The following is a 26,967-nucleotide window of genomic DNA, read 5'->3' on the forward strand; positions in this document are numbered from 1 at the left end:
GGGGAAGCATGGAAGAATTGTTGGTCTGATGAAAGAAATCTTTTATTAGATCATTTCTGATAAATAAATATGTATTTTTTTTCTAATGTAAAAACGATTGTAAAAGACAATTTTGGAAGTACCATAAAGATGTACAATGTCTGTCCAGCAAAGCAGAAGATGGTAAGAACTGGGCAGGAAGAGTGTACTGCACTGTTCATCTTAACAGTAGGATCCCTGTTATTCTAACAAATTAATTCTTGCTGCTAAAAGTGGACTCCAGATATAAAATCTGCATTATTTTTTTTAAATAAGTATCAAACCTCTAGATTACCAATTCACCCGTTAATGTCACCTGAAAAAATTTAGTCTAGATACAAGCTTGCATTATGATCATCTTCAAAATTCTAGCATAGGTAAAGAAATTACCTGTTTTTCTTTGTCATTGTATTCAAGTGAGGGCTAAAACAGCAGGCTAATGTACAGTGACTGCCTGAAGCCACAAACACCAAATACATAGTTTCACTATTCATTTTTGTACAAGATAATGTATACTACCTACTCCCACATTCTTAATGAAGGACCAATGATTTATTACTTGGACAGGGAGAACTCCATGTAAAGCAAGGTAAAACAAAAAGACCATACTGTGCTCTCAGTCTGGTTTTTCTTCTGGTCTGGAGACTGTAGGCCTGTTTCAAGAATTGCTTCACATACAAAAAGTCTTGGTTCACTCTGGTCCCAGAAATGGCAAGCAGGGATGTGACTGTGCAACTCTGGATACTCCACAACAGACCTACCAAAAGACAAGAAAAAAATTGTAGAAAGGGAGACAAAGTAATTCCAGCCCATTCGGTGCATGAATGTAAATAAAGGACTAACCAAGGGATAATTTTCAGATGATGATCAGTTATCTATACCAGTACCCCTGCATTGTAACATTAACCATATACATCTTCCTACCTCCTAACGCTTTATATGTGGCAATGCCACTTTTAGTTTGTTCTGTATAAATTAACCATGACTATAGGACATAAAGCATTTCAGTAGAAAAAAAAGCTGATACTGCCACAAATACAAATAGGCACCCAAAATCTGCCTCCACTGAGATTACATGTCCCACAGAAATACCGGAACATCCTTCAAATGATCTACCTTAGCAACTGCTACCAGTATAGCTACTGTAACACGGGGACTACCTCAGCTCTGTCTTCTTGGGGGTTTTACAACCTGCCCAAAGGTGCTTATTGCCAGCACTGCTAGAAATGCCCAGCCAGGTTAAAGATAGCTTGAATACACTGATGTGCATTTAGATAAGCAGTAAAGAGAGTTTCTAGTACGTATGTCTCACGTTCAAATCCAGCTAAGCAGCAGTTATAAGAGATGACAACTAGACAATTGTGGTTAAACCGATGGGGGGAAAAATAAGAAATTAGTTTATATTCTCAGGCAACAGATCCCTCTCTACTGCGAGTTCAGCAAAGAGACCTGGGCTTGCAGCATGACTGATGCTTTGAACTGCTGAACTTCTCAGCGCTGAGGGAAACTCCAGAGTTGCAGCTGAACCTGACCTGCAGCTGGGGGACTTCAGTCTCTAGATATGCCACAGTTCATTCCATTTCCTCAGTACTGTGCTTGAACTTCATACTGTGCATGAATAATTCCAAGGCACTGTGAAATAGCACATTAAGCACAAGGACAACCCCTGCAGCTTTAGGAAAGCCACTCTCCAGCAGCGGTTTAAATAAGAAACATTTTACTGCCTCCTTTGGGCTTTTAAATACTACTTCAGTGCTGGCCACGTTAAGACTCTAGACATACAGAATCACACTATTTTAGCAATGGCTTAGAATTCTTATGAAAAAATACAGAATATAAATAGGTGTCAAATTTAAAAAAAAAAACAGAGAAACCAGAGAAATCATTAAAATATTTTTCTCATTTGCCGTCACCACTGAAGGGTGGACTTTGTGGGGAGGATTGGAGGAGGACTGGAAGGCAAATTAATGGAGAGATTCAAAGAGATGCAGAAATACACAATGTCCTATCCACTGAATTCAAAATAAATTACTCACAAACTGAAAAACAGTATTTGTGTAAAAAAATTGCAAGTGTTTAGATTCTGCCTCAGGAGAAGAGAGAGAGGAGGGGAAGAAGTGTAGATTATTATTATTTTCTGGTGAGTTTACTCATTCCAATTTCAAGATACTCTAAAATGAAGCACAGATAAATGGATTATTCACACTGACACCATCTAGCATTTAAATATCAGAGAAACAGCATTACTAGCTTGTGGTGGCCTCTGTTGGGCTACACAAGATACTACACTTGAAAACAACTTCCTCGCTACTCATTATTACACTGTTTACATAACTGACCAAGATGTAAGGCCCCAAATTTGCACTGTCCTTAGTTTTTGATGAGCTGGGTAGTTTCTTCTGTTTTTCAGTGGTAAGGAGAGTAAAGCCTTTTTTGCTTGTAATACCTACAGCAGATAGTTGCTAAAAAAAACAAACCACCTTCTATTCTAACGCTGTTTTTTCTTAAGAAAAATTGTCAGTCAGAAAAATTGTTGTAAAACTAGATGGGAATTTGTACCCTAACATTCCACCATACTTCCATGAGAATTCCTAGTTCACTGCATTTTGCTGCCTTGCTATTAGGATTTCTAATGTATTCGCCACAGAGCAGCTTGTATGAAAACAAAGCTGTCAGTTCTAAATAGATATTTCATTACTTTTTATCCATACAAAACCACCCTGTATTGGACTTAAAAATTAACTTTTTTCCTAGGAGGAGCTTCAGAATGTCCTCTTTTCATTTCCTACCCTGTAAACTCTTCATGGAAGAGTAGCTTTCCAAGATTTTCCAAGATTTTTCTTTATTTTAAGACCCGGATCCTGATTCCAGTCATGTAATACCTCTACACATATCCACCCAACACCCAATCATCCTCCTCTCAGAGACCTCTTGAGCCCGATATGGCTTCCACATATCCAATAACTCTCACTGCATTTCTCTCCTGTGAATTTGTCCAATACCTCCATGGAGCCTTCCTTTATCATCTTTAACTTCCTTTGGCAAGGAGTTCCTTAGCTCAGCTGCGTCTTGTCTGAAGAGCCACTGTCTCCTGCTTATTTTGAGCTTGCTTTCTGATACCTTCATTTGACACTCCCTAGTTCACATATTGGAAGAGACAGGGATGCAGGCTGATTGACATACAATGCACCAGTTTTAATTAATTCTTTAGAAAGAAAATAATTAAATTCATACAAGCTACTACACAAAGTCAAAGGAATGTCAGTATCAAGGTGTTGCTTGTCTTCAGACAGCAGATTCCTATCTTAAATCCACAAGTAATACTTCTCAAAATAAAAGCTTCTTACTTGTCAATGCTTTGTCCAGAAGAAAGCTTCTCTCTACCATTTCCCTGTTCAGCCTTGAAATCAAAGAGTGTAACTTTGTCCATTTCAACATCATAGAAACAGATCTTGGAATCAATGTTCCCATCCACCTACAAGAAGGGGAAACAAAAGTTGCTAAAGCACACAGTCAAAAAGAAAAAAAGGTATGTTTATCTCATCTGATTCACGCTCTCAGTTTTGTCTCCTGGTAATCACACAAGAATATTCCTTGGAAGAAATATCAGAAAATTTCTTCCTGTTTTTCTATTCTAGCAAGTTAATCTTTGATGTCTTTGAAATGCTACAAAGTAGCTTTTGTAACTAAAATATTGCTTCCTTTTCTGGCTTGTTCTCGCCAAATGTACAAAACCTTAACATACCTTAATTTTAGTGTTTAGTTACATGCTTGGACATGACATTTCAAGACCCAATATGCTGCATAGAACACATAGGTTTATTTCTGAGAAGTGAATCTTGTGTCTTCAGTCATCTCCTTGAACTGCACCAGTCTATTAACTGATGGTCAGGTCCTAGGGCAGTAAGTGAAGACCTTTGCCTCACCTTGCTAACAAGGATGCTGACTTTATTGCCACTAGCATTGCACTTGACAGATGCAATGCCTCCAAGGCCAGGAAACAGGTCGAAGAAATTCTTGCTACTGCAGTGCACTTTTGCCTCTCTGTGGAAAGGAATAAACATAAATCATATGATGGCAAGCAACTGGCAATACGGATCAGCCAAAACATTTTTCAAATTACGGGTAAGACTTTTAAAAACAAACTATTTCTACCTTACGACACCACTGCCCCAGACTCCAGCTTCCTCTCCAGAGGATTACTGAGACCTGCCTTTCTTTCAGGAAGAAGTTAATGACACACTCTTTCCTCAATGAATCAGCAAGAATAAACTTCAATGCTCCTACAGGATTCCCAAAACAGGGCTATAGAGCAAGAACATCCCTACATAAGCAAGTTGAATAGTACCATGAATGTTGAATATAGCCCATCACATAAGTTTGCATATGCAAAACACACTGTGGAGCAGAGGTAAAGAAATGTCATGGGGGGGTGGTAATTTATATCATCTTACTGGTCACTTTCCCTCTGTACATAAGTTCCAAAAGACTGTATCATTCAATACTTAACACCCACCCTTCCCCACCCCCACCCCCCTGCTTTTTTTATCTTGAAAGAATCTTACTGCCTGTATAGATACAAACCCAGCGATCATTCAGCAACAAAGAGGACAGATCTCATGAATCAAAAGAATGCGACAGAAAGAAGTGACAGTAATTTAGACCCATAATACGATCCCATGAAAAAAATCTTTGATTCTGTAAAAATAATATTCTTGGGTTACATGTTCAGACTTCTCATTTATTCTAAGCCAACTACTCTTGCTTTGAAATTACAGAGCGCTATACTGTTATCATTTGAGAAAGGTTGTTTTCATTACTAGCCACAAAAATTTAACATAGCATGCAGAAGTTAAGCTGCTTTTTCTCCACTATCAAACATCACAATCCAATATTTGTGCTAGTTACAACCTGCCCAAATCCAATAACCTTCAAATTGTGTCCCGTGTGGAATTTGTGCCATCTCAACACAGGTAACAAGTTGCCAAGTGGGTAACTAACTAGACTTTGGCATTCCTCTGGTGACAGTATGTAAGGAAGAACAGAATCCATTTCACTCTTGAGGTTTTTCAGGTTTTCAAAATTACATTTGTCATTAGCAGATTGTGGTGGGTTGACCCTGGCTGGATGCCAAGTGCCCACCAAAGCCGTTCTATCACTCCCCCTCCTCAGCTGGATAGGGGAGAGAAAATATAACAAAGAGCTTGTGGGTCGAGATAAGGATAGGAGAGATCACTCACCAATTACCGTCACGGGCAAAACAGACTCAGTTTGGGGAAAAATTAACTTGATTTATTACAAATCAACCGGAGTAGGGTAATGAGAAATAAAACCAAAATCTCAGAACACCTTCCTTCCACCCCTCCCTTCTTCCCAGGCACAACTTCACTCCCGGATTCTCTACCTACCCGCCCCCTGTGGCACAGGGGGAGAGGGAATGGGGTTTACGGTCAGTTCACCACACGTTATTTCTGCTGCCTCATCCTCCTCAGGGGGAGGACTCAACACACTCTTCCTCTGCTCCAGTGTGGGGTCCCTCCCATGGGAGACAGTCCTCCATGAACTTCTCCAACATGGGTCCTTCCCACGGGCTGCGGTTCTTCACGAACTGCTCCAGCATGGGTCACTTCCATGGCATGCAGTCCTTCAGGAGCACACTGCTCCAGCGTGGGTCCCCCACGGGGTCACAAGTCCTGCCAGAAAACCTGCTCCGTGGGCTCCTCTCTCCACAGATCCGCAGGTCCTGCCAGGAGCCTGCTTCAGCGCGGGCTTCCCTCGGGGTCACAGCCTCCTTTGGGCACCCAACCAGCTCCAGCGTGGGGTCCTCCAGTGGCTGCAGGTGGATATCTGCTCCACCGTGGACCTCCATGGGCTGCAGGGGGACAACCTGCCTCACCATGGTCTTCACCACGGGCTGCAGGGGAATCTCTGCTCCGGCGCCTGGAGCATCTCCTCCCCCTCCTTCTTCACTGACCTTGGTGTCTGCAGAGTTGTTTCTCTTACATGTTCTCACTCCTCTCTCTGGCTGCCATTTCTGTCCATCCCAGCAACTTTTTTTCCTTCTTAAAAATGTTATCATAGAGGTGTTACCATTATCGCTGATTGGCTCAGCCTTGGCCGGTGGCGGGTCCGTCTTAGAGCAGGCTGGTATTGGCTCTGTTGGACTAGGGGAAGCTTCCAGCAGCTTCTTACAGAAGCCACCCCTGTAACCCCCCCCGCTACCAAAACCTTGCCACACAAAGCCAATACACAGATAAATTTTCAAACTGAAAGTCATATCAGACACACCTCTCTTTCATGCAACAGCTGTTTGTCAGCAGGGGAATGCACAGTAAAGTTTGAACAAAGTCAAGTAAACTCCTCTCTTAACCTTAACAGAAGGAAGAACAGACTGTCCACAATTCTAGGTTCACTTCCTCCATGGATTCACTGAATCAAGTTTGTTGATTTATGAGGAGATATGAGACCTAGCTTTTTTTTTTTTATTTCAACTCTTCTGAGATCAAGGTCTTGGTCAAGTTCTCAGCAGAAACATATGACTTCCTTGTCTTGATCCTCCATAAATTCTCTACCCACTTTCAAACAGACACAAATATCTCTCACAATATCCTCTTTTAAGAATTATTATTGTTACTTATCCCATGACTTGTCTAATAATTCTGTGGCTCTTCCCTTTCTTTAGGGATAGGCCACCAGTTCACATAGGCTGCATGTATTGTCTCAAGATTCAAAGTGACTATTACTTTTCATCAGATCAAAACCAACTAAAGATTCCCCCTCCCCACAAAATATATGCTCAATTATAAACAGATGCTTTTAAGAGGCTTATTAATACCTGCGGGAGAGATCAAAGATTTTAAAGTGAGCCAAATCAGTTCCAACAGCCAGGAAATTTCCGCAGACGTCCAAGAGGCACGGATTCCCCTCTGCTTCGGAGAACACCAGCAGCTGTTTAACTGTGCCCTGAGAGGAAATGTGTAACACCAGGTTTGTGTGTTCAGAGTCTAACTAGAAGGAACTTATTTAGTCATGAAGTTAAGTAACTAACTGCTGAACTTCTATGTTAGACAAATCACTACCAGCAAAATGAGAGAAACTACACACACACGCAGTCTTTACAAATGCAATCTGTGCTTCAGGTGGAAAACTGGATGTACAGCCTCCAAAAAAGTCAAAATTTAGAGGTATCCTTCTGCAACAATTTCCTCTTCAATAATACAACTTTTTCCAACTAAGAGGGATACAGAAATATAGGTCCCTGAAGGTCCTTTAATATACAGCTGCAAAAATAAATATATGAATGAAATCAGTCCTTGTTGTGATAAATCCCATCCATTCTTAAATCCTAAATAAAATATGTATCATAGAACTCTGATAATCAGATTTCTCTTTTTGTTTCTTGTGGACTAGCAGAGGCTGCAAAGGTTAAGCAAAAGATTTTGCAGGAACACAGAGAATGTGCAGGGGGTATTTTTCATTATCCCATAAGAATATTCAGTATTCATCTTCCTGTCAGTAATATACATATTCAACCTGCACGCAATTTTGATCCTCTTAAAGTCTAGCCCTTACAGAATTTGTTTTCTTTTATAAATACTTATTAGTTACAGTGCAGTAGCATTTAAAGTGATAGACTTTTTAAAGGACACAAAATGTCAAAGATCTTTCTGCTGAAATACTCAAAATATTTTTTCTATGACAAAGGTAGAGTTAATAGATTTACAGAACATCCACTTAACTTCTAAGCTGTAACTCCAACTTTGAAAACAATAAGGCGTATTTGTTGCTTCATCGTTTCATCAGCCCTTACCTGCCAGGTGCGGACCTGGACGCGATACGGCTCAACTGTATACAGATTTTCTCCATGCACGGACAGAACTGGAGAGTCACAAAGAAAAGAGCCTGGAACAATCACAATAAAGCCATCATTACAATAAACAGATTTTTAGAAAAGGAAAAAAAAACCAGGAATTTTGACTTAAAGCATTCAATTTCCACTATCTTGCACCAAATGCATTTTTCAATCCATCAGTCTCTACTGATTCCCAAACTCCTTGGTGTTGCAGCCTTCTTCCATTCTGCCATTACAACCAAAAGCTGGAGCTCCTGCTGAAAGCAGGTGTTTTGTACACTCTGCCCATGAAAACAAGTGGGAGAGGAAGGGAAAAGAGTTGATATGGGGAGTGAAGGAAAGAAAAAGAGTAATGCAATGTGAGGTTCTGTTAAGAGAATTCACTCCTTCCTTCATTGAACTACAACTAAAGAGTGATAAAGGAATCTCTGTCAGAAGAGTGGCTCTTAAATAATTTCATGAGTGTTGTAGACTGTTGGGACCTTAGTGGTAGTAATGCTTTGATTCAGCATGGGAAAGTTATAAAATAAATGAGTATATATAGACAAGATAAGCCACTTCTCAGAAAACACTTAATGGTTGTGAAAATACGAAGCCTAAACTCTCAAGATTTTGCATGGGATTGATGGAATTCTGCATAACCTGTTTCTCAAGGCAGAAATATTTAGGGAGAATTAATCATAGAAAAAACTAATTTACTTCACTTAGCTGTATATATAGCAGTTTATGGAACAGATTTTCCTGACAGCTGGGACTAAAACCCACTCCTTCCCAGTTCCTATGTAAGTGCTGTGTAACCTTGATTACACCTTCTCCCAAGAAAAACAGAAAAGCCATCAATAGCCATCATCATGACCTATCTGTAAAAGGCAACAGGAGCTATGGATACAAAAGTAGGAAAACAATTCTGTTCTTGATCAACTGTTGGAATGATTTACCTAAAAGATAAAAAGAAGCAGCCTTATCATCACATCACATTTTGTGCAAGGCCCTATATGATATGCTAGCTCTGAAGGTACCTTTCAAGTCTAGGTGTGACAGTCAGGTATACGTCTAATCTGTGGGGAACAGCAACAAGACACTTGGTTTTGTTAAGGCCAGTCACACACTTGGATGCCTTAGGAACTCTATGAATGAAATACATTTAGTCTTTAGGTACTTCCAGGACTGGGTTGTAGCTGAACAGAGGTTAAGAGGATATATATTTTAATTTTATGCCTACAGGTGCACATCACCTTCAGTTTTACCTCTGTTGCCACACTGCTACTCATACACAGGAATACCAACATATTCTGAGGTTAACCCACACATTATATCCCAGCATATTTAGTGAATAAAGCACAGATGTAGGAGTTGGCATTTGAGTTCTGGTTTTGTTGATGATTTTTATACCCTAATCTTTGTCTTGCAAAATGGGAATAGTGTCTAATTAGTGTTAATAATATTTTTTACTTTGCACTTATGATTACAGTCCACCAGCTATCATGAATGAAGACAACATATAACTTAGGAGGAAGAGAACCATTTCAACTCTGATCATTGTTTAAGTCCTACCTGCACTTCTGAAGGCATCTCCTGAGCACTCAAAGACAGTAACTTGCTTCCCATTCCAGAATACTACAGCATCCTAAAACAATCAAAAAAGCAAAAGAATACATCCATTCGGTTTCTTTTGGAATTGTACAGGATTCATGCAGTAACACAGCAAGACCTTCCACACAATAGCCACCATTTACTAGTTCCTCTGTGTATTGGGTTGGAAGGCTTTTGGAAACCCAAAAGTTCTCTGGTCAGCACCTAGAGAATTACTGAGTCACTGTGCTCTCTAAAAAATCAGCTCCACCATGGCATCATTGCTACCGTCACAACAATACTTCCGTAACACAATAAATTGAATATCAGAGAAGGGTTATATTAAAGACTTAGAAAGTTTGGTCTCCATACACCCAACTAGGCAACTGATCGAGCAAATAAATGAAAAAAACCAATTAACCTTAGTAGCGAAGACTCCGTTAACATTCATATCAACACGAAGACTGTGTGTGGTTCCTGTGCTGAAGATGGTCACGTTAAACAGGTTGGGAGACACCTGTACAACAGCCACTTGCTGATGAAAATGAGACGATATGGCCTGCTCACTCAGGATCACCACAGAGCTGATGTTGTTCACTGCCAGCAGGTTTTTTCGGGAGCCCCACTGCACACAATGGGAAGAGAAAAAAAAAAAAACAAAGCACAACAATTTCATCTATGATCTTGAACAGTCACAGCAATGTCCCAAGACAGATGGCAAGGGGTAGGATAGAATAAACATTTTTATACATATACAAAGTCCTACTATCTAAATACAACTATAGTCAATGACTAGGAATTATTACAGATTAAAACTATTATGTTTGTTACCCAGCTACTCAGACTCCCTTAGTCTAAGGGAGGAGCTGTTTTTTAAATTAAAACCACTTTTCTTCCCTAAGATATTATTGCACCACCTTACATTTACTACTGCAAGAGAGCATCACATATTTAAAGGGCTTAATAATGCTGCAATCTGTAAAAGCAAGTTGCATGCAGTTTCTTTTTTGATTACCGTATTCTTTTCTGCAGTTTTGATAACCCTTTCAGTCAATGTAGTTCAAATTCCCTAGCAAAGAATGTTAAATCGGATGAATAAATAAAGCGGTCCAAAAGTATCCTTCTCCCCTTATAGAATCATAGAATGGTTTGGGATGTTCAACTACATGAGGCTGGTGAAAGCCCTGTCCAACCTGACCTTGAATGTTTCCAGGGATGGGGCATCGACCACCCCTCTGGGCAACCTGTGCCAGTGTTTCACCACCCTCAGCATAAAAAATTTCTTCCTTATATCTAATCTGAATCTACCCTCTTTTAGTTTAAAACCATTACCCCTTGTCCTGTCACTACAGGCCCTGCTAAAAAGTCTGTCCCCATCTCTCTCATAGCCCCCTTTAAGTACTGAAAGGCCACAAGAAGGTCTCCACGGAGCCTTCTCTTCTGCAGGCTGAACAACCCCAACTCTCTCAGCCTTTCCCCATAGGAGATGTGTTCCATCCCTCTGATCATTTTTGTGGCCTCCTCTGGACCAGCTCCAACAGGGTATTGATACCGGGGGTTGCGCCAACCCAGGTGCAGGACTTTGCACTTGGCTCTGTTGAACCTCATAAGGTTCCCATGGGCCCACTTGTCAAGCCTGTCCAGGTCCCTCTGGATGGCATCCCATCCCTCAGGCATGTCAACCACACCACACGGCCTGGTGTCATCAGCAAACTTGCTGAGCGTGCACTCCGTCCCACTATGTTATTGATGAAGGTATTAGACAGTACTGGTCCCAATACAGACACCTGAAGGACACCACTCATCATTGATCTCCATCTGGACATTGTGCAGTTGACCACTACCCTCTGCATGAGACCATGCAACCAATTCCTCATCCACTGAACAGTCCATCCATCAAATCCCTCTCTCTCCAATTTGGAGGGAAAGACATTGTGGGGGACCGTGTCAAAGGACTTGCAGAAGTCCAGATAGATGACGATGACATCCATAGCTCTTTCCTTGTCCACTGATGTAGTCACTCCATCATAGAAGGTCACTAGGTTAGTCAGGTAAGACTTGCCCCAAGTGAAGCCATGCAGGCTGTCTTGAATCGCCTCCCTGTCCTCCATGTGCCTTACTTAGCATAGCTTCTAGGAGGATCTGTTCCATGATCTTCCCAGGCACAGATGTGAGGCTGACAGTTTGGTAGTTCCCAGGGTCCTCCTTTCCACCCTTTTTAAAAATGTGTGCAGTGTTCCCCTTTCTCCAGTCACCAGGGATGTCACCTGACTGCCATGACTTTTCAAACATCATGGACATTGGCTCGGCATCTACATCAGCCAATTCCCTCAGGACTCTGGGATGCATCTCGTCAGGTCCCATAGACTTATGGATGTTCAGGTTCTTCAGGTGGTCATGAACCTGATCTTCTCTTACAGTGGAAGGGACTTTGCTCCCCCAGTGTCTGCCTTGAGGTCCATCAACTCAAGAGCTACGGGAAGAGAGGCTGCCAGTGAAGACTGTAGCAAAAAAGTTGTTTGAGTACCTCAGCCTTCTCCTTGTCCATTGTTCATCAGTCATGTTCATCAGTGGGGGGTATGCTTTCTTTGACCTTCCTTTTCTGGCTGACATACCTATGGAAGCCCTTCTTATTATTCTTTGCATCCCTTGCACATTCAGCTCCAGCTGTGCCTTGGCCTTCCTGACCCCATCCCTACACAACCAGGCAGCATCCCTACCCTTCCCACAATACCTGTCCCTGCTTCCACTGCCTGTGCATTTCCTTCTTGCCCTTTAGTTTGACCAGCAGGTCTTGACTCATCCATGCTGGTCTCTTGCCTTCCTTTCCTGATTTCTTACACATAGGGATTGAGAGCTCTTGTGCTCCATGGAAGGCATCCTTAAAGATCTGCCACCTCTGTTCTGCTCCCTCATCCCTGACGGCAGTTTCCCATGGCATCCTATTGACTAACTCCTTGAACAGCTAGAATTTTGCTTTCCTAAAATTCAGGGTCCTGACTTTACTCTTCACTTGTCCCATAACCCTCAGGACTGTGAGCTCCACCAGTGCACGATCACTGCAGGCCAGGCTGCCTCCAATCTTGACATCTCTGATTAGTTCACTTGTGTTAGGGATCAACAGGTCCAGTATCACATCCCCTGTGGCAGGGCTGTCTATTACCTGGTTTAAGAAGTTATCCTCAATGCTCTCCAGGAGTCTCCTGGATTGCCTACAACTCACTGTGCTACTTTTCCAGCAGATGTCAGGGTGGTTGAAGTTCCCCAGCAGGATGAGAGCCTGCAAGCGTGATGCCTGCTGTAGCTGGAGTAAGAAGGCTTCGTCAATAGGCTCCCCTTGATCAGGCAGCCTGTAGTAAACACCAACTACAAAGTTCCCTTTGTTGCCTTGAATTAGAATCCTTACCCATGAGCTTTCAACCTTCTCATGGTTATTCTTCAGAGACAGCTCTTCACAATCTATCCATTTCTTGATGTAGAGGGCAACCCCTCTGCCCCTCCTTCCTCACTTGTCCCTTCTGAACAGCCTGCAGCCATCGATAGCCACACTCCAATCATGGGATTTGTCCCACCAAATTTCAGTAATGGCAGCTAGCTTTCTAGCTACTCGCAGCTTTCTAGCAGCATGGTGGCTTCCAACTCACTTCTCCTGGAAGAATCTCCATGTTCCAGCTAACTCTTCTTCAGTGAGTTCTATGAAGGTTATCTTTCCCTTCTTTTAAGACTGAAAAATAGCACCTACACAGACCAATTCTAGAACTGAAAATACCTTACAAAATTCAACGGGAGAAAGCTAAGATCTGTTTCCAAGATGGCTTGCAAAGACACAGTTTCTAACATGCAGCTGATGAATTCTATTATTAAAGAGAAAGTAATGCTCCCATTTTCATTTCTTTCTTTTTATATTCATAGTTAAACAAGCATGTCTGACATTATTTATGTTTATTCCTACCAAAGGATGATTCTTGTCAGAAAGTATTGTGGCAACCAGCTGACTACACGTGAACTCTTCATACGTACCACGTTAGCCAGAAGCGATCCAAACTCCAGTCTGGAAGCTATAGTTACACATAGGGGTGCAGGGGTGCTACATCCGAGCTACCACACACCATCGATAATGCTCCTTGATAAGCACAGTCCATAGTTCACTGCACAGCTTCAGCACAGGAGCTCCCTCAGGGCTGGGCCAGGGAACAGGCAGAGGGGTTTGGGGTTGGTTTTTTGTGTGTGTGTGGTGGGGGGTAATCTACCAGAGACCATTCATACAGACATACTTTCATGGGCTAGATCAATTATAAAGTTTCTCAGAGCTGCAGAAAATCCCTTTGAAGTCCAAGAACTTCTCTGTCCTTGCACAACTGATAAGCTCTATAAACCCTAGGGATATGCCAAGTCTCTAAAGTCTCTGCTTCCCTCAAAGTTATTTGAAGTTTCATATTAATTTCCTGACATACTGATATTTCTGTGGCTATACCTTTCCAACAACACTGATTTAAGTAGCTGTGTTTGGAAATAATTTCATTTTTTTCAAGAGCATGATCCAAGAAATAAAGCTATTATGCATGGTTTGTTTGGGGTTTTCTTTTTAATGGCACTTATTTACAATTAACTAGATGCAATGCTGCACAACAGATGAGCTAAAGTGCATTTCCCAACCACCTCTCTTTTGAAGCCACCATATCAGGTTGATTGGCAAGGAGTCAAATGAAGTTATTGCTGCCCTTTCACCTCACCATGGTATATGGCCTTCTATTCTGAGTTCTTCATGGTAATATATGAAAAGGCTTTAATAGGAATTACCAAAAGATTCCACATGTAAATTTTTCAAGTCTTTTACAAAGTATTTTTCTGAATGCAGGGATTACAATAAAAAATAATCTAGAGTTTCCATAATTAAAGACAGCTTTATAACATGAGATAAAAATGCAGCGATTGTTGAGAATTGTTTGGCAATGCTTTTGTTTATGCTAACAAACATTGGGAACAAGGTGCTATTTCTGGACAGCGCTCCATATCCTGTTATCTGGAAAATGCTTGAATGGTCAGGCTGACATAAACACCTATATCTTTTCCCTTCCCTCAACTTCTTAGCAGATGTATGATATACTAATGGCACACGCTATTTCCTATATCCTGGACCTTTTGTTACTGAAGCATCTTAACAAAAGATTTGGGTTCTCCACTTTAATTGTACTTATGTTTTAATTTTGTAAGTAGGACTCTGATACAGACCCTCGTTATATGCCAACCCAGAGCAAGCAAATGCCATTGCTTTTTCAATACTTTCCATTCTTATGTGAAAACAGAATAAAAGAAAACATAAAATTACTTTCTCTTGAAAGGCACCAGATATATTTGTTTGATTTTCATTCCTTCCAAAAAATAATGGGTAATGTTCTCACATATTAAGCACAGCACCAGAATTATCTAAGTTATAACAGAAACTCTAAAAAACCTGGAAAAAACTTAGTAATAGGGTATAGCAAACAAACAAAACAAAAAATGCTGGAGAACCTAAAAGCACAAGCTTTGCCTTTTAGCAGAATGGTGGTGGTCAAAAAAGCTAACTGTTTGTTAATGTAAAAGTTTTTAAATTTAAATTTATAATTGTAACACTCAGCATTTCTCTTGCATGTATCAAAATGCTAATAAGTATAGAATGACAGTGTTTAAGCTTACTGTGACAAATGAAAATACTTCAAATAAATAAAAATGCTGCACCCTGACACTTAACAGACAATGGGTTAAAAAAATAAATACTATAATGCTATGTATTGTCATAACCTTCAGCATTAAAAATATTGTAAATAACAGTAGAAATGTTTTAAAGCATTGGTTTTGCAAAAACTTGTAAGAGAAAACTTACCATCCACATCTAGTCTGACAGTCACACATAAAAATATTATCTAGTAAACAAGAAACATTTTCTGACAAAAAAGCAGCTGAAAACATCATTTTGTGTAAAAATATAGCATTCCCTTCTAGATGACACATCATCTCACAAAAAAATATTTGATTGTAAATACATCTTTTTATTTTTGCAACTACCAGTAAGAGCAAACTTTATGTTGAGAAAGTGACTAAAAAGAAGAAAATTATCTACAAATAAATAATGCATTTCGTCAGATTTTCTTGCTTGCTTTATGTCAATTTGACATTTCTGACAATCTATGTTTTCCAGAAAATAATTTCAGGGTGCTGAATCCATAGGGTTTGTCAATGAGACATGTAATGGAGAGATGTTTGGATTTAAGGATGCCATGACTGCTAATTCTCCCAGGCAGAGAGATGTATTTGCATTTCAGTGTGTCATCTTGCTGAGCATTTCAACCCTGCCTGTAACAGAATAGATACAAACAGGTAACATTTCTGCCCATTTCAATTTTAAAAGTTACTTGATCCTGATGAGTTTTCCTCCTTCTTCTGAAGGAAGACCAGCCTCTACTGGTGCACATATCTGTATGATAGCAATCATATTCATCTGTTTCACAAAGATGATCTATTCATCTAATGTTTGTGAAGACCTACTAACATGCAAGAAGACTCTTTCCTGTCTTACCTTTATCTGAGTGACATTTCCTTCAAGTTCGGTAGGTGCCTGGAGCTTCCACTTCTCCTTGCCCTCCAAAGCCCGTATGCTCTGATCGGATCCTGATGCTTTCCTCCACATAGCTATTCTCCCTTTGTTAGTACCAGCTGCTAAGAGACCTGCCATTCACAAACCTTTTAGGCATTCTGTATCTTAAACACCAGAAAAACAAACCCACATTATACAAAGTAGCAGGCAGCCTAGCTCTGGTTCTAAGGTACTGAAAAGCCTTCATCTAGCAGCATCCACTTCTTTGCCTTCCTGCAAACCAACATCCTAGTCCTGAACTGAAGGAACTTTCTGGAGAAACAATGGGAGAAGTTTCACATGGCAAGGCACATTTTCCAAGCTACCAGATGAAGTTATCTTCTAAATATATCAGATAATTATTTCATTTTAACCATTTATTTTTGAATAGCTGGTTTTGTAGTCACCATGGGCAAGTCACCATTGAAAACCATTGTAGCAGACACTAGCTATGCCTACACTGGCAAACAAGGTGACGCATAGGAGTAGCTCTGTAGAAAACATCAGTTTTAAGGACCTGATGTCCATGCTATACATGTTTGGCAAGTTCTACTTTGCATTAGCTCTAGTGCAGGCTTGTAGACTGAATGCCCGTAACACGTTGGAGTGCATTAGCTGTACTCCAGGAGTATTTGTACCAGTTCAGTGTCAAAGGGAATCCAGCTTGTGTGCCAGGAGACAACACCACACTGAGACAAAGTGTGGTGAGTATCGAATGATCTCATTGTACCTTCAAAAGCACACTCCTGATCTGAACTAAAACGCTTCTACATCACGTGGTGTTACTGAAACCCTCAGTAACGAGACAAATATACTGAAATGACTACAGGTTACTGAAGGCTGAGGTTTGACAAGGTTTAGGATCAAGAGATCACAGCTGCCATGTTATTTCGCACCTTTAGCACTGCAGTAAGAAATACAGTTGATACATTCTCCTCCCTCAAAGCCAAATTGCACATCTGGGGAGAGCACATAGTTCTCATCTCGGTCCAAATCCCAGAACCTAAGGCACACAAAAGAAGAGTGTTAACAATGCTTTTCCTTCCAGGTGCCTTGCTAAACACAGTCAATAGGACACTGTACATGGCATTAATTTGCTGTTTCCATCATGCCCAGATCATTCAATTTTTAAAATTAAATTGCCAGCAGCTGCCTCTGGAATGTGAATTTCTTAATCTCCTTCCTTTTCCTTTGACTTCTTAATCTGCAGCATGTTTTGTGATATTCTCTTACAAAGGAGTCAGAAGCAAACACAGCTTTAAGAAAAAAAAGAAAAGAAGTGAAGTCTAGGTGCAATTTTCCTCCTCCCTACTTACGCTTCCTCTTCTATTTTAAGAATATTCCTTGGTTAACTAGTAGTCCTTTGGATTCCAGATGTATTTTCTAGAACTGAACACTCATCAAACACATTCCTTCTTGATACTTGGTCTTTATCACATTCTCACAAAATTAACAGATGATTTTGTCTGATAGTAGCAGATAGAGTCTCAAGAAAGTGGACTACTGTTGCTAATGGAACACCCCCAAAAAAATTAGAGGAAACAGGTAGAGCAAGTCATGGTAAAGACAGGAAAAAAAAAAGACTTAATACCTTTTTTAAAAAGATGCAAAAAGATAAAAACTACAGAACATGGTACTGCAGCAGCATGGCAAAGTAACATACTTGGTTTAAAGAATTAGGGACAGAAGTAACTGAAATACTTGACATATTACAGTAACAGAGAAACATCCTGAAAAGCAAGCACTTTTTTTCCTGTTGCTGATGCTATGACTATCCTGAGAATCAGACAGTAACAATGGAAAGAACATCAGAGTGGCTATCTTCTTCATGCAAAAATCCCAAATGGATATACTTTCCTAAGAAATCAATAACAGCACTCAGAAAGGAACAGGTTTGGGTAGTACTGCCTGACAAAACAAAATACATATATATATAGAAACAAAGAAAGATATAGAGAATTCATTTTTCTCCTCAAGGAAACAGATTTCATTTCATTTCTCTATTTATTTTGAGAAACAAAATTAGAAAATATTGGGACTTTTTCCATTATTACTTAAAAAACCCCAAACAATTCAGTAAAATATTCAGTGCATTGCAGACCATAAACCTTTAGCTGGTACTTCTCATGGGCAGCCATAACAGCTTTAAAACAGGATTCTTACCTGATGACTGTCTCGCCTAATGCTGTAACAACAAGGCTATGGTCTATTAAAATGATGTCTGCAGAATGACCTGTCTTCCCACTCAACTTCACCTGTTAACCGTAAGTAAATAAATAAATTTACAGAAGGTAGGAGGAACACACTGAAAGACCATAAGCATCTGAATTGCCTAGATTGGCTAAAAAATTAAAATATAAGAATAACTAGACCTGTCTGTCAGTTCAGATAGACCAGTAATTTCTCTCAGACAGTGATCACCACTAAATGCATCAAGTATATGATGTATAAATTTACTAAAAGAAACCTTGTAGTGGGTTAAGTAGGCAAGGAGCAGTTTTTTCTCTTGTACTAGACCTTCTCTTAGAACCTGATAGAGATTGCTTTAAAATGTAAAATAACAAATCTTACTTCTAGTCAAAAATAAGTAATGATTAATAAGAAGTGGACACACCTGTAATATACAAGTGCCCAGTCTTTTTCAATCTTAGATAAAAAGAAAAAAAAAAAAATCTTAGGAAGGTGAAGGTTTGGGTTCCATCACCCCAAGCAGTATTCTCCAACAGTACAGTATTTTATTTGAGCCAAGGTGATTATAAGTCCTGGATGAAGTCAGTTTGGTTTTTGTACCTATACAATAATATTTGGGTCACTACGTTATTATTGTGATTCTGCAACTTGTGGGTTGTTATTTTTTAAAAGCTTCCTAGCCTTTGCAGCTGTGAAGAACACTTTCACAATGTGAGAACTAAACCATCTTTCAGATTTGCAGACAAAGACAGTATCACCAAGAGGAGGTACTGCTCCTACTAATCTGAAAGACAAGACAGCTCTAAGCGACTGATGATAATAAAATCGAGGACACCGACTATCAACTATTTATTCACAAGACATTTTAACAAGTATTTGATTATACTGGAATTTTCAATTCTTGTCTAATTCACTAAGACAAGGTAAATGAAGTGTAAAAGTATTAACATAGGGTCAAAATGAAAGAAACTAAGAAAAAACAGGAAGGCAAGATGAAAACCATCTTTCTAAGTTTGGTAACACACCACTCCACTTTTAAATGAGCATATATTTGCTCAACAAGGTATTATCTGAGAAAAAAAAAAAAAGAGTTGATTCATTTGTAAGCAAAAAAGTGATAATCAAAAAACTCTAATAAATACTTATAAAGAATAAACATTGCAACTTTACCCTGTAGTCTAACTCTTACCTTCATGAGCTCTTCTGCCTCTCCCTCAAGAGTAACTGCATGCAAGGACAACTGCAGATTCTCTGTTATTACAAGTAAAACATCTCTTTTCTCCATGAACAGAAGCTTTTGGACCAGACTGTCTGTGGACAATACATGCCTTGTCTTTCCTTTCTCATTCACGTAATGCACAGAACCTGTAGTACATATAAACAAGGTATAGCTTTTAGTTAACAGGTTTTAGCTACAAAAATCAAGGTTGCTGCTTTCTACCTTAAAATATTCCTCAAGTGCTGAAGAGGTAAAAATAACCACAACTCTTTTGTCTTCTAGCTTGTCTCAGGATACAGACTACGATAGTTGACCAGAGCAATAAACCAAAACTTACTCCCTTTTTCCCTATCTAGGAAATTCAGAGGGGAATAATTTAAATGCCATCATTTAAATAATTTTAAACCACAGGTAAACTTTCTGCATATGTATGCACGAATGATGGCTTCTGAAATCTTCATTATTAATAATAATTTGTAAAAGAAGAACAGCAGCTAAGAATTGGTACAACTTACAGCAGAATCTAGATTATAGAAAACTGTGGATATGAAGTTCTTCATTGTTTAGAAACACTCCACCACACACACTAAATACAGCTTTTCTACATTAATTTCACAAGCAAATGGGATAGAGTCTTTCTAAGAATACTGACAACATAGTGTGTGACTTGGCAACTACAGCACCTTATCAACATTTGAAAAGGCATTATCATTTCATTAAATTGTAATACTGTATAAATCATGCACAGGTCTACCCAGTGAAAAAAAACCAGAATTAGTGTAGCAGTTTGCAAATGGTATTACAGAAAGCACCCCAACAAATGAAGTCATCGAAATATGACAGATCTCATGGCACACACACATACATAATTTCTTAGCAAATCATGATATTATATAAATGTGGCATTTCAAACCAGTGCGAATCAGAAAACGCTATGAAATAAAGTAATACTTTCCCCCAAAAGCTGAAGCAGAAGACACGAATGTATAAGAATGAACATTAAGGATCCATGCTAAAATGTTGTACCCAACAGGCAATGTGATGTAGCTAACTAAAAAGAATGTTTTAATTTCCAAAACTCTTGCAAATATATTATCATCCTCTACGTTCCAACTATATAAAAATAATTCAAAATCCTCTCCCACCTCCTCCCACACTGCTTCATTTTCTCCCTGAAATAAAACACTGAACCGATAACTTCATCTCTCTTGTTAAATCACAGAACAGTTTGGGTTGGAAGGGTGTCGTGGTTTAAGCCCAGCCGGAAACAAAACACCATGAGGCTGCTCGCTCACTCCTCCCCCACAGTAGGATGGGGAAGAAAAAATACAACAAAAACCTCATGGATCAAGACAAGGACAAGGAGAGATCACTCACCACTTATGGTTATGGGCAAAAAACAGACTCAACTTGGGGAAAAAAAACAGAATCAATTTAATTTGTCACCAATCAAACAAAAAAAAAAGATAATGGGAAGTAAAACCAAATCTTAAATCACCTTCCCCCACCCCTCCCTCCTTCCTGGGCTCAACTCCACTTCTGATTTCTCCACCTCCTCCCCCCGGTGGCGCAGGGGGAAGGGGAATGGGGCTTGGGGTCAGTTCATCACACCTTGTCTCTGCCACTCCTTCCTCCTCAGGGGGAGGACTCCTCACTCTTCCCCTGCTCCAGTGTGGGGTCCCTCCCACAGGAGACAGTCCTCCACGAACTTCTCTGGCATGGGTCCTTTCCATGGGCTGCAGTCCTTCATGAACTGCTCCCAGAGTGGGTCCTTTCCACGGGCCACAGTCTTTCAGGCACAGGCTGCTGCAGCGCGGGCTTTCCCATGGAGTCTCGGCCATCTTCGGGGCACCCACCTCCTCCAGCATGGGCTCCTCCACGGGCCGCAGGTGGGCATCTGCTCCCCTGCTCACCTCCATGGGCTGCAGGGGGACAGCCTGCCATCTCACCACAGGCTGCAGGGGCATCCCCTCCTCCGGTGCACCTCCTCCCCCTCCTTCTTCTTCACTGACCTCGGTATCTGCATAGGTGTTCCTCTCACATTCCACTCCCCTCCCCACTGCAGGTTCCCCTTCTCTGTGTAACCTAGTGTCTCACCACCCTCACAGTAAAGACTTTCTTCCTTATAACTAATATAGAACTACCCTCTGCCAGTTTAAAACCGTTACCCCTCATCCTATCAGTACAGACTCTGGTAAGAAGTTTCCATCCATCTTTCTTATAAGCTCCCTTTAAGTACTGAAAGGCTGCTATAAGGTCTCCCTGGAGCCTTCTCTCTTCCAGGCTGAACAACCCCAACTCTCAGCCTTTCTCATGGGAGAGGTTCTTCCAGCCCTTGGATCTTTTCCATGGCCTCCACTGGACCTGCTCTAACAGGTCCATGTCTTTTTTGTGCTGGGGACCCCAGAGCTGGATGCAGCACTGCAGGTGGGGTCTCACCAGAGCAGAGTAGAGGGGCAAGCTCCCCTCCCTCGACCTGCTGGCCACGCTGCTTTTGATGCGGCCCAGGACACAATGGACCTTGTGGGCTGCAAGTGCACATTGCCGGCTCACATCCAGTTTTTCATCCACCAGTACCCTCAATTCCTTCTCCACAGGGCTGCTCTCAATCCATTCGTCCCCCAGTCTGTACCGATACTGGGGATTGTTGGGATAGTTCTCCAATGTAGCATTTTCTACCACACTGATACCCATTTATTGTAGTAATACTTTGCAGTAATCGATCATCTACTGAATCTCAGGTTTAAGGGATCTTTTACAAGAAACGGACAATCCCTTAATTTTATTTGCCATCTGAAATTGTTTCATAAGTTAAATTAACCTTCTGTACTTGAATATTACCATACAAAGTATCAGGTATTGCACAGATAACACTACCACTATTCTGAAGCTACTTAGGTGGTTAGAAAGAGGGTTCTAGCTTTCCAAGTAACTTTGAGAAAGTTTTCATACTGTATCACACAAGCGACTAATCTCAAAAGTTAACAAATCTGAGCTAATTGAGTAGAGCAAATAACTCTGAGACTCCAAAGACAAAAAGCAGCAGAAAGTGTATGCTGATTAGGAAATACAAAAAGGACCAGAAGGGAATTATTACTCATGACCTGAAAGGTCTGCAGTGAAGACAAACAAGGGTGCATTTAGTAAAAATATCAGGATGACTTCCACTATTCAGGTTATGCCCTAATACCTGTGCCAGTCATCTCAAATGCTCAGAATGAAGATGATTCTTTGTGCTTATAGTTGCAAAACAACCTCCAAAAATTGTTATCAGTTCAGGTATCCTCTCTTCAGATAAGCATCTCATGTAACATATTACCTGAACTGCATCTATTGTTTTACTGCAATGATCAGTGTTTTGGAAGCATCAAAAAATATCTAGACTAATAAATACTTGAAATTTGGGAGGTTTTTTTGTTTTGTTTTGAGCTTTTTTGAGGAGCTTAATTGTTTATTTAGTTTTGCTTTTGCTCTATTGTTTTTAGTCAAATCTCTGTTGAGATATTTAAAAGAATGCAATAAGAATTTTTTTTTTTAATTCATTTTTATTGAACAAGTTTGGTCTGAGAATCCATACTTTAGAGGAAATTTACAGGTCACATTTAAACACTATGAAAACATTAACTGATTCTGAAGTTATGACAGATCACTAACTAGATTAAGAACTGGTTCCAAAATACATATGCCCAAATCAACCTAAGCAATGAGACTGCTCAAAAGAAACAGTCTGTATCATTTGACTGAAATTTGAAAGGTTTGAACAGTAGGCTCAAGAAACAAGATGTGAAGCACAGCCACTTGCAAGATACAGTCCGTCCCTAGATGGAGCTGTGTACCACCACAACACTTGCTTTGAAGGTGAGGCTGGAACAAGCACAGATACTCAAAGATTCTCTCCTTGTACGTTTAAGTGCTCTGTACCCCTTTTTCATTTAAATGGTTCATATCTAGTAAAGAGGCTTGTAACTCACAAATCGAATGAAGGTACAGCCCTCTGTTCTGCAAAACAAACATACAGCTGGACAATGCCACTGCTGCAATAATACAGAAACTATACTGGTGTAAGTGATGGGTCTCATTCTTGATAACATAAACACTGAATCAAAATGTAATTGAGCTGCAGAACTAGCATAACTTAAATGTTTTTCAGAGTAGTTAACACTTGAATCGAGAGGATTACATACTCGAATTGCCTACCAGAAACATACTCATTACAATATTTGTCACACACATTCTGGCTCCAGTCCAAAGAGTTAGCAGGTTAGAGATAGAAGGCATCATGAGAACAACTGGGATAGAAGCACATGAGCTCAGAGGAAACTAGTACCCAGAACAGTAAAAAGAAGAGCAAAAGACAAATAGCAGGGAAGAAATGATATTAGGAAGAAAAGATATTAGGAAGAAAACTAACAAAACAGATACTCAGACTTTTTTGCTTCCTTAGACTGAAGCATCATTTCAAAGCATGAGAAAAAAGTGAAAAAGTAAATCAATAATTTATTTTAAAAGGTATGTTCTAGCAGAAGTTGCCTGTTTCTAGAAAAAAAAAAAAACAAAACCACAACACATGCATTATTTTGAAGCTTTGCACAAAATCCTGACAACTTCTAATTTTATTTACACTTAGCTGTTGGAGATCGCTTTCCTTACACTCACTTCTTTGGAAACCTGACTAATTCAATACCTATGGTGTCCTTTTAAGAAAGGACTCACCCTGAAGATGCTAAGATTTTAACAATTTATTAATTTCTTCTTACCAAACAATCTTCAACTCCTATGAATACTCTATCCTGTTGGATATATGAATATGAGGATATATGGATATACTCTAGATGTTGGATATATGAAAACAGGACTATTGTGCACTGAGTTATTTTGAAGCATTAAGGAAACAAATTTCCATCAGACTGGAAAAGTGGTTTTGCTCTTACCATCTGTCAAAGTGATAAAGAAGGAGAGTCCTTCCTGGAGTCCCATTTTCAGAGGTGCTCCTGTTCCAGCTTTTCTCCAGTTAAACTTATCCAAGGCCTTCTCATCACCACTCACAGCTGCTTTTGCCAGCTGTACAAAGTCCCTGCAAACAGCGATACTTAATTTCCAATTCCGTACATAAGAGTACTTTCTATCTCAAAGAACAGATGAGTCGTTAATAAAACACATTGTAAAGAGAGAATAAAGGTGTTTCATACACTGATTCGAAAAAGGACAAACTCAAAAAAAGATAAAAAGTAAAATTTTAGTACTAGTTTTCATTTGCATTGTTCCACCTGTTCTTCCATAAGCATCATTATTTTTACAGAGATGTGAAACAGAAGTGGCCCACACAAGGAAAATTCTTTTTTATTACTAGAGCTGTTCCCTATTTCTTGCTTGGAGAGGAAATAAATAATAATGTTTAAGAACTGACTTTTAATTTAATTATTCTTGCCAATAATTTCATAGATAGTTGTGGTTTTGGTGTGCTTTCTGCTTTTCACAATCAGCAACATTGCTAATTAGAAGAATTAAAGGAAGAAGAGTCAACAGCAACAGAGAGAAAGGTATGGACGAAAGGAAGAAGATCTGTTGCTGCATACAGGACACAAATAGCCAGCTACTAGAGCAGGAGAAGAACTGGAAATAAAGGACAGTTAGGAGAAGATTTTTTTCTAGATATATTTAAAAAAAGGTTTGTCTGTGAGTAGGATTTTTTTTCTGTGGAACAAGAGAAAGACCTGGTCTGCCAGTGCTCTGACAGGGCACAATACTTACTCGCCAGGAGGAGGTGGTCGAAAGACACAGCGAGACAAACATTTTCCATACTCTTGTTTCAGCAGGGCAGGACCCTGCACTCTGCCTCGCTGGTCCATTCTCCATAGAACCAAGACACCATGCTAGAAAAAGACAGGAGTTAATTCATTACACTTTGCACACAGATGAGAATCCAGACTCCATCTACTCGGTGCACATAAAAACAAACATTTTCTTGACAGAGCAACACCTTTCCTTTCATTTACTTGACACACAATTACTCCCACTTAAAACTAAGCCACAAGGAATAAGAATTATCTTTAACATTGTATTATTTGCTCATTCAAAATCAATTATCTAAAAAAGCTTGTTGGTCATATCCATTCTTAGTAAAATGACACTGCCAGAGAAATTAAATGGAACAGCCTTGGTTCTCCTCTGCAAGCAGCATATGCAAATATTTTTTTAGGTAACTCCCTTTCCATTTTTTTCTTGCAAGTATTCCGATTGCTAAAAGAAAGATATTGAGAGAAAGGATAGTAAAGCATAAGATACACATCCCTGAGTAAGTGAATATAACACGGATACAGATGAGCATGAGTATATGATTAGACACATGTGAAGTCACAGGATACAAGTAACCTAAGGGAAAAACTTCAGAATTTCTAGGGTACACATTCAAGTACAACAAGAATTCAATTTTAGAACTTAGTAACTAGAAGAATCATAGATGCTAAAGAAAGGAAGACTGGTTAGCTAATTAACTCAGCAGTGGTCAATATAAGTTGGCCCTCAGAGCCTGGCAGAGGTTCTGAAGGTAACACGCATTTTGCAGTGCCAGCTCAGAATGAGCACCAAACCCCTGGTGACTGGAAAGAATGGAGAAGGCAGAGAAGCAAAAAGACAGTTCAGCATGACATACACATTAACCATCCCAACAAACTGACTTACGCTACAGCCTCACAGCTGGAATTTTAAGATTATTATTATTTATTGTTGTTGTTATGTTAGTGCTTACGGAACCAAATTGCATTTGGAGGCCCTCTGTGTAAGCATTACATGAAAAAACAGCAAAAATTTGCAATATCAAGTTCAATCTCATTTTATTTCATTAAGGTAGATAACAATAAAGTGGTATTATAATTTGCTCTATTTTTCTTTATTGTTTTCAGTGGAGTATGGTCTTTCTAGAAAAGTGAAAAAGACTAGTAGCAGTGGTACACTCTATAAACACTCTTCACAATCCTAACTAGAAGCCACATGAGATGCAGCTGAGGCCTTCCAAGGTAACATTTCCTACTTTTTTTCCTAAGAATCAAGAATCAAGGTTCTAACTTCTTTTCAGCAGTAAGATGATAATATTTATACCACCCAAAACTGTTCATTAAGTGCAATGCTGTCTCTTACAGCTTAAAGAATGTGACACAGCTGTGCATCTGTGAAACTGCTATACTCCTGTTCCAAGAGGCTACTTGCAGTTCATACAATGTTTGCTGGTTACTTCTGGAAATCACAGGATCCCATGATCTGAAAGTTCATGTCCTGTTGGCTCCTCCTCTCACTTTTCCCTCAGCTTTAAATGTCACCAAATTCCAGGGATTCCAACTAAGAACATGTGCACCATTTACAAGCTGGAGGAAAAACCTGCAGCTTTATAAAGCTGCTTACCTTCCTTCCATCCCCTTCTGGATATCTCACCCTGTATCCAGATAACTTAGTTGCAAACTCAATTCCGAGTTTGGAACACATGAGACCAGAAACAAAAAAGCT

The 26,967-nt window shown here is 39.8% G+C and overlaps 1 protein-coding gene across 2 annotated transcripts in view; it reads right to left on the bottom strand.

Annotated features, from left to right (window-relative positions):
- Nucleotides 1-26,967, bottom strand: part of IFT140 (intraflagellar transport 140) — an 86,385-nt gene that overhangs the window by 55,587 nt on the left and 3,831 nt on the right. For both annotated transcript variants that reach the window (XM_052772832.1, XM_052772831.1), the window contains exons 3-15: nucleotides 25,219-25,340; nucleotides 24,399-24,541; nucleotides 19,438-19,613; nucleotides 18,222-18,313; nucleotides 16,955-17,061; nucleotides 16,002-16,150; nucleotides 9,864-10,067; nucleotides 9,425-9,497; nucleotides 7,829-7,920; nucleotides 6,854-6,981; nucleotides 3,945-4,062; nucleotides 3,366-3,493; nucleotides 628-775 (exon numbers count right to left, since the gene is read on the bottom strand). In XM_052772832.1, coding sequence (XP_052628792.1) covers nucleotides 628-775; nucleotides 3,366-3,493; nucleotides 3,945-4,062; nucleotides 6,854-6,981; nucleotides 7,829-7,920; nucleotides 9,425-9,497; nucleotides 9,864-10,067; nucleotides 16,002-16,150; nucleotides 16,955-17,061; nucleotides 18,222-18,313; nucleotides 19,438-19,613; nucleotides 24,399-24,541; nucleotides 25,219-25,340 — 1,680 coding nt within the window. The remainder of the gene's footprint in view (nucleotides 1-627; nucleotides 776-3,365; nucleotides 3,494-3,944; nucleotides 4,063-6,853; nucleotides 6,982-7,828; nucleotides 7,921-9,424; nucleotides 9,498-9,863; nucleotides 10,068-16,001; nucleotides 16,151-16,954; nucleotides 17,062-18,221; nucleotides 18,314-19,437; nucleotides 19,614-24,398; nucleotides 24,542-25,218; nucleotides 25,341-26,967) is intronic.

The sequence above is a fragment of the Harpia harpyja genome, chromosome 21 (genome assembly GCF_026419915.1).
Source record: "Harpia harpyja isolate bHarHar1 chromosome 21, bHarHar1 primary haplotype, whole genome shotgun sequence".
Taxonomy (NCBI): Eukaryota; Metazoa; Chordata; class Aves; order Accipitriformes; family Accipitridae; genus Harpia; species Harpia harpyja.